General features: G+C 37.3%; 1 protein-coding gene across 1 annotated transcript; it reads right to left on the bottom strand.

Annotated features, from left to right (window-relative positions):
* Positions 1-624: 624 nt before the first annotated feature.
* Positions 625-5129, bottom strand: LOC109006540 (pentatricopeptide repeat-containing protein At2g20710, mitochondrial-like). The gene is made up of 2 exons (XM_018985889.2): positions 4772-5129; positions 625-2069 (listed from the first exon to the last, which is right to left on the bottom strand). The coding sequence occupies exons 1-2, from the start codon at positions 5036-5038 to the stop codon at positions 807-809; spliced, it is 1530 nt and encodes a 509-aa protein (XP_018841434.2). The 5' UTR covers positions 5039-5129; the 3' UTR covers positions 625-806.
* Between the last annotated feature and the right edge of the window lie 3525 nt (positions 5130-8654).

The raw sequence follows: 8654 nt of genomic DNA, 5'->3' as shown, positions 1-8654 counted from the left end.
TAATAAACAACCTAATTTTTTCATTAAAGAGTTTTAAAAGTTATTTAAATATTTTTTAAGGCTCCTAATGCGACCTCAAACAAGCCCTAAGAGGCCAGTAGTTACCATGTAAGCCTACTGAGCACTAAGTGTTTTCACATCTTAACTTGAAATGGATGGGGAGAGATAGGTAGGGCTGTAGCTCAGACGATAAAAGCACGTGTTGGGGTGATTTGGGAGGGAGTTCAAATAACTTCGCTCACAACTACAACAAAAAGGGAAGGGCATTTTCCCCCGAGGATAGGAAAATCATGATTAGGATAGCAGCCAGGCGAAATCAAATCTCTTAGAACTGAAACGGCTTATGTTCTTGGAGCAGGCTCGGACACATTGAGTGCACTGTATAAAACAACCAATAAATTTATGCATGCTTGTAGGTTCAATTGGCCTCAGGCGGCCAAGTTGGCCGGATTCTAGCTACCACCGGTGATCTAGATGGGGCCACCCATGCAATGGCCAGGTCGGGCCTCAGCCACCACGTATCCAGGTTATAATTTAATTTATCTCTTTGGATGTAAAGGAACGCGTTGCGTAATGGTTGAAAAACATCAATGGGCTTTGTAACGACCAAAAGGAGAAGGGAGATACTTGCAAGATGGGCGGAGGGTCTGCTAATTCAACAATATTTGAGGAATGAAATCACATCCAGCCGCTAAGAGGAAGGCAAAAGTCTTATAAATAAAGAAAAACATGTGAAATGCAGAAGATTGGCGCCTCTATGGGTTTTGGAAATACAATTCAATGCTTCTTGAAGCTTTACATATAATTCAGCTGCCACGGTCAGATTTGAGGTCCATTACTCCGGGAGTCTCACCATCCACAACCTGATTATCCCCTTCCATCTGATCATCTTCTTTCAAATGATCAAATGCCTTTTTACAAGATGGACTTTCAACATGAATATAACTTCGTAATTTTTCACAAATACCAGTTGAAAAATGACAATTTTCTCCAAGTAACCTCAAAATCTCCTCTGCCGCTTCTACATCTCCCTTCTCTTTCAAGTACTCGAGACATTCAGCCAATATAAAACGGTTGGGCTTGTATCCTGGTAGATTTCCCAACAGTGCCTGCTTCATTGTCTCCACTGCCTTCTCCACCTGACCATGTGCATGATATCCACTTGCCAGTCGATCCCATGTGATCGAGTCTACCTCCGTCCCACTCTCTCTAAGCCTGTCTATATATGCTTCAGCCTTTTCCAAAAGACCCTTATTGCAATAAGCAGTGATCAGCACGCGTGGAATCCGAAAGTCAACAAATGTAGTTACAGATTCCCACTCCTCCAGGATCTTTTCAGCACTATCCAAGTCATCCAGCTTTACTAACGAGCTTATCATACAAAGATAGCCCGAGTTCCAGACTTTCCCCATCCCTCCATACAAAGTCCAAATACGATACACCTCCGCTTTATTCTGAATAGCCGTGTATAAAGTGAGGAATGTTTCATAAGCAAACTTCCTGGTTTTACCGCTAACGAGTTGCTCTGCTTTCTTCAGCATTTCTATCGTCTTTTCATGTAAACCAGCTTTCAAGTATCCATTTGCTGCAACAGCATAAGCATTCCAGTCCATGGTGATTTCAGGATCAGCTTCCATCTTCATTAAAAGCTTCTCTATTCCCTCAATGTCAGAGGTGGCTGCATAAGCATTCAACCTAATGTTAAATGTGAACATATTCCAATCAATGCCCTTCTTTTCCATCTCTTGCATTACACTGTCTAGTTTCTCAGTTTTACCCAACCGAGAATAGAGTTTTAACATAACGTTATAAGACAGAGATGTTTTCAGAAAACCTCGCTCCCTCATCTTCTGCATGGTGGCCTCTGCTTTATCTAAAGATTTATGTTCTGCATAGCAGTTTAATAGAGCACCATATACGTGGATGGTGATTCTTGAAGTGTCAGGGATGCCATCAAAATACTTCTCTGCTTCTTCTAGACCATGGACTTTTGAGATCAAATCTAGCCGAATCGCAAAGTCTCCAGGGGATAGGTCATGGTTCCTTTGCTCACTCAACCATTCAGATATCTGCTACAAAACAAGATCCGGAAGCATTAATATGAAGATTATGGTCACATTACCATTGCGCCAAACAAGGATGGTTAAGTGAAATACTCTCCTATACAATTTCTCAAAACAACTTCCCTGTAATCACAGCCACAAGGGTGGCCGATGTTTCAACCAAAATGGAAACCAAGTTTTAACCATAAAAACCAATGCTAGAATTATCTAATTGAGAAGTGATTTTCCCAAACTTAAGATTCAAGTAGCAGAAATATGAGAGACAATAATTGGAGAAGGAACAAGAGTTATTATGCATGCATTCATTAAGACATTGGTACAAATTAATCAATAGAAACGTAAACTTGATTATGTGTATATTTTTGGTATGGGCTTAGACATGAAGTAACTTGGGGATTACCGTCATCATAAGACTTGAGAGCATATATCCAAGTTGTTCCATGTGACTTCCTTTGTTCAGATTTCTATTTTTCTTTTCTAAGTAGGCAAAATTTTATTGAAGGTGCAAAGGGCTCAACCCAAGTACATAAGAAGTATAAAGAAGGAAAAACAGGTTTCTTCCTTTGTTCTGTTTATTATTATTATTATTAGCTAAAGAATACCCATGTTCAATATCAAGGGGGTGCGCATGCTATAAAATCCGAAAATGGAAAGAAAGGTCACACAACTACCACTGCCACAGCCATGCTTACACCTACAACCAAGCTGCATATACATAGAACAAAATCTAAGTGCAACTGACAGAATCTATGAGAACAAGGATATCAATCAGAAGTTCAACTAAATATCAGCTAAACGGACAAACCAAGCTGAAAAGCATAGCAGTACAGTCGCAAGGCCGAGCGTTCCCAAGGAACAAGTTGCCAAGTTTAAGCGTTACTCTTTCCAGATGCAGCAGAGATGATGTAGACCCAATTGCTGACAGTTTCTTGGAGAATTTGGAACAGAGAAATTCTTGCAACTTACTGAGTTGTATCGATCCTGAGATTTCGTATGACTCGTTTGAGTCTAGCTTGATCAAATTTACAACATGAGCTCAAAAAGAAAGCTGGCTTGACCATTGGTAGACCTTCACTCAAGCAATTGCGATAAAAGTCGCCATGATCTATTTGAAAGTTTGGTTGACATGAGTGAACCTGTGATTTTGGTTGACATGAGTGAACCTGTGATTTATTCATTTTCATTTTTATTAGAAGTCTGGACTATGGTAGCATTTTGGGCAACTTAAAAAACACTATTAGGCCATTTTGTTCTCCTTATTTGCCATTATTAATCAGTTTTCATAATACAAACATTATATTAGAGTTCTCACAAGTAGTGAGAACTGAGGATGTAATTGGGTTGGGCGGGTGACAACTACACTTGGATAGAGGTAACTGAGGCATTTTTCTGGGCCTACCCATGCATTCTTATTTTGATAAAAAAATTTGTTGGGCTTCTTTGTGTGGAGTCTGATTCTGTTTGTGGCGGCTGTACCTGACAAGGATTCTTTGGTGGATTTTCAAATTTTTGACACATTTTGGCTCTTGAACCGACCTGGCCCACTGATTAGGGTTTGCTATATATTGCATTATTCCTTCGATTACCATTTTGAATCAAATCCTCTGTAGCTCTGTGGACGTAGGAACATTGCAGAACCACGTAAATTTTGTGTCATGTATGATTGATTCCACTATTTGTTTTTTTTTTTTTTTTCTCTTATCGGTCTTAACAAACTCAATTATCGCATGTCACTTGGTATCTCTTTTTTAACCCCAAGGGGTGGGCACAAGTAGTAAAGGCCTTGGGCTTGGGGCTATGTTCCCCCTTGGTCTAAGGTTCAATTCCCCTTGGGTGCAGACAATCTTTAGAGGCCAATGGACTAGGAGATTTTCCCTTTGAATTACCTAAGGTGCACTTGTGAAAAATTCCTTGCTAAGAGTCTGTGCACTCCCGGGATTAGTCGGGACGCTGTTCCAAACACCCGGTGCCAATGAAGAAAAAAACTTGATATCGCTTCTTTCTCATATCAAACAATTACCACATTGTGATTCTTGATTTTGCCACAACTTGGGAAACTATTTAAAAACTCAACACATGGAAACATACCTCCAAAAGAGTATTCTACCTCGTGCAACCATCCTCCAAAGTTGAAAACAACAGGCGACAAGAACTCTAAGAGGCCCTTTGTTACCTTGTAAGCCTAATGAGCGCTATTTCATCTTAACCCGAAATGGTTGGGGAGAAGAGCAATTCTTTTTTTAGGGTACTCCCGGGAACAGATATAGAAGAGATGGGTAGGGACAGTAGCTCAAAGGATTAAAGAGCGTGTATTTTTTTTTTTGTTGGGGGGGGGGGGTTGAATAACCTCGCCCACAACTGGCAAAAAATGGAAGGGCTTTTTACCCTGGGGATAGAAAAATCATGATTGGGATAGCAGACGGGTGGAATCAAATCTCTTAGAACCAAAACGGTCTTCTGTTCTTGGAGCAGACTCGGACACATTGAGTGCACCGTATAAAACATCCAATAAATTTATGCACGCTTTTAGGTTCAAATTTACTTCTACCACAAGTATACCATACAATTCAGATGGACTCATTCGTCATCTATCAGACAATCATTACACCCTTCGCAGCCTAAAAAGTTTTAACCAAAGTGTACACCCATATCAAAAGTACATAACACGGGCACTCACAAATGCATATAAGTTTGAAGGGAATTGATACCTGTAAAGCGTGTTTGAAGCGACGATATTTGCGGAGCTGCTTGATAAATTTATGAAGCTCGGAATTCTGGACGTCTCGTCCTTCTTCGAGCCACTGGTCGATCACTCGGACGATCGGAACCCTAGGATCACCGGCCCGCGAAATGCGAAGGTAGAGAGAGTCGATTTGGGGCGCAGACCTGGGTATGATTTCGGTATGATAGAAGAAAGCACCGAAAACCCTCGAAATGGCATAGCCGCGCCATGGATTTGAGCGAAACAGCTTCATGCATTAGGTTGAGAGCGTGAGATGAAATCGAACCCTAACGAATCACGATAAATGCCGTAATTCTGAAGGCGTTGGGGTTTAAGGGTTTAAGAATTTTAATAGGCCATTGTGGTGAAGCCCATTTATTACTTTCGGCCCAACATTGGCCGTTTTAGGGCCGTTTAGATATTTAGAAAATTCACAATATAATTTGAGTAATAGTAAAATAATTTGAGTTAATAAATTTTATTAAGTTTTGAAAAATAAGAAGAAGAAATTGAATAAAAATAATATAAAGTTAAAAAAATAATTTAAATATAATTTTCTTAATTTTGATTTTATTTTAAAATTTAAAAAGTTGTATTATTTTTTGTATTTTGTTTAGGAGTTTGAAACAATTGTAATGATTAGGTAAAGATTAGATGAAAAAGTTAAAGATTTGAAATTAAAAATGTTTTGTGTTTGAGTAATGCTTGAGAAGAAAATATCCTAGAGATTAAGAATATTTCATTACTATTCACTAACCATTTTATTTTTATTCACAAAATTTTGATCTTATCTTATTTCTCAAACATTCCCTTAATGTAGGACGAGTAGATGCTATGAAACTAAAGTGAAATTTAAGGTGAAACTTGTTCTTGAATTTTCATATGGATAACTTGTCATACATGTAATATCAAATAATGAAATGATAACGATGATATTGTTATTCTAAGATTCTAATCATACCACAATAAAATAATTTATTTTTGAAATTATACAAGATTGGGCTTATCGAGTTAGGTCATATTTGGACAGTCAAATGAAATGAGATAATAAATATATGAATAATAATAAGATAGTTTATGAATAGCAGTGAAATAATTTGAGTTAAGATTTTTATTCAATTTTGAGAAAGAAAAGAGAAAAATTGAATAAAAATATTATAAAATTAAAATATTATTTAAATTTTTAAATATAATTTTTATTTTAAGATGCGAAACCCCCCTCTCCCAAATGTATATATATAAAAAAAGAAAAAAAAAGAATGTCGAGATAAAATGGAATAAAATAAGTTGAGATTTGAGTCTAACTTCATATCGAAAAAGGGTCTTAATTTGGTCTTTTCGATAAACTTAATTTAGTTTTTTCGATAAACCTGTGCCGCCAATTATTTTTCCCAAGCAAAATATATCCCACCATATCATTATTTGTCCAATTTTTAGTTAGTCATTTTCGCAGATGAGATGAGATGAGTTGAAATTAAAGTTAAAAGTTGAATAAAATATTGTTAGAATATATTTTTTTTAATATTATTTTTATTTCTGAATTTAAAAAAATTGAATTATTTATTTTATTTTATGTATAAATTTGATAAAATTGTAATGATTAGATAAGATGAAATGAAATAAATTGTAAAGAATTGTGAAAACAATCAAGACGTACCTTCCATCGCTAGAGCTAGTGGGCCAAAAACTTATATTTGGAAAACTATTTTCTGTATCATCTAAGTGATGTCATATGCCCATGAAAATAATGCCATCGATAGACAAACATGAATAATGATTGATTAAGTCATTGAGAAGTTACGCATTTGAACCTATGTCTAGATCGTTCTGAACATGGACAGGCATTTGGAAGGAAAACTATTTTACTAAGTGAATATTTATTTATTGTGGCCATCTATTCCTAAAGATACGTCAATTTGTAAGTTTATTTTTATAAAATCACTTTGTAAAAAAAATATCTCTTTTAATATATATGTTAACAAGGTGGTCATATGTACACTCATTTCTATTAACAATGTTGCATATTTTTAACCTTCGCTTGTAATTTGAATATGTGCACATTCTTGATTATCATATTATAAGATGATTTTTTTTTTCAAAGAGCCGGTAGCCACAAATTAGTGATCCCATCTCAAGTTTATTAAAAAATCATCACTTGTGGGTTGGAAAACCATGGTTACAAGCCAAGCATCTAGGAGAACACAAGAATCCTCCCAAATACAAAACCAACACAAAACATAACAGAAATCTAAACAGGCCTACATAATAAAGCAATAAAAATCTAAACAAGCCTATTTGACGAGCACCGAGGGATAAAAATTCTAAACAAGCCTAGTAGAAGTAAAAATCTAAATATGGAAAACGGAAGAAAAATCTAAACAAGCCTAAAAACCAAACAAAACTATAACTACTGAAGCAACATCTCATTGACGAAGGTAAGGAAGACCCATCTTATCAACAAAAATAATACCTCGTAGACATCTTGGAAGATCACGATGCCCTTCATAAATCTCATTCTTTCCACTTTCGCCTTCTCTAGCTCGAAAATCGGCCGCACCATTTCCTTCCCTATATTGATGACCACCAAAAAGTTTATTCCTTCAAGCTCCACCTTTAAATCATCCCAGAAGTCCCAAAGGTACCATAAGGTACATCTCCCTTTCCGGAGCCAGTCTACAAAAATACGAGAGTCACTTTCAATGACATTAAAAAAGTGAAATAGCTTACAAAGACAAATACCCACCACGATCGCCTTAAGCTCGGCCCCGTTATTAGTCCCATTCTCAAAGTGAGTTGAGAACACTGCTTTAACCACACCATTAGAATCACGGATAATTCCACCACCTCCCGAGTTCCCCGAATTTCCACAACAGCTCCCATCACAGTTAAGTCTCACCCAACCCAAGGGGGGTTTGGTCCAAGTCACTATTTTTACCCCTTTCGCCCCAGTTCTCGGACGTTCAACCTAAAATTCTTCAAGAATTTTAATATCTTGCATAGATAATTTTCGGGTAGCTCTAAGATTATCAGCCAATTACTTCATCCAAAACCGAACATCCCTCCAGATTTTCTCTGCATTATCCTGCACGCCTTCCATTATTGCCTTACACCTTTTTTTCCCATAAGCTCCAAGTAATTAGGCAAGGAATGAACCAACTAATGTGCATTTTATGGAGGATTTTTTTGCGTAATGCAACCAGATCATAACTCTGGTTTTCCAAGGCATTTGATGCGTAAATGGGACTCCCATCACAGCACTTGTGTGAGACCAAACACCCAAAGCTACCTCCCCAAAAGATAGACCATGGGCAATAGTTTCTGTGACTTTTCATGCGGAGCAATCACATGAAGAAGCTAGATAGATGCCCTTGCTCTGCACTCTGTCATCCACGGCTAAGTAGTTTGACCATGCTTTCCATTCACAAACAGAAATTCGTTTCAGCAACACGCTGTGCTAGAACCAATCGTGGTACAATGTATTCGGGCTTTTACATCTTACCACCTCCCACGTCATGCCAGTAGAGAAAACACCATCCAGAGAAGGTTTCCAGATGAAGATGTCCTATCCACTTTTTTCAGCTGTCACATTTTGTAAAATCTCCTTTGTTAGTTCCAAACCAACTAACTCCAGTAAACAATCAGAGTTCCAATAATTTTTAATCCAGCAATCCTTAATGCATAGCTTAGAATTTCGCACAGCCTCAACTCTAACTGATAGTGTGCCTGAAGCAAGCCATTTGTCAAATTAGAATGAAGCATTTCCTCCTCTCACCAGCACTTTTATATTCTCCATAACTTCCGGAAGATAAGACATAACCGACTTCCAAAAGCGAGATGCAGTAGGCCTCACAATAAAAGACAAAATATGC

The sequence above is a fragment of the Juglans regia genome, chromosome 1, assembly GCF_001411555.2.
Source record: "Juglans regia cultivar Chandler chromosome 1, Walnut 2.0, whole genome shotgun sequence".
NCBI lineage: Eukaryota > Viridiplantae > Streptophyta > Magnoliopsida > Fagales > Juglandaceae > Juglans > Juglans regia.
The sequence above is the reverse complement of the archived record's forward strand: the minus strand, read 5'-3'. Positions and strand labels throughout refer to the sequence as shown.

What these genes read in the sequence shown, in the direction of transcription:
- LOC109006540 (XM_018985889.2), bottom strand. Translation starts at nt 5,038, where the DNA reads ATGAAGCTGTTTCGCTCAAATCCATGGCGCGGCTATGCCATTTCGAGG. An exon ending in GCTTCAAACACGCTTTACAG is followed by an intron (nt 2,070 to 4,771) that starts GTATCAATTCCC and finishes GTTTTGTAGCAG; the next exon opens with ATATCTGAATGGTTGAGTGA.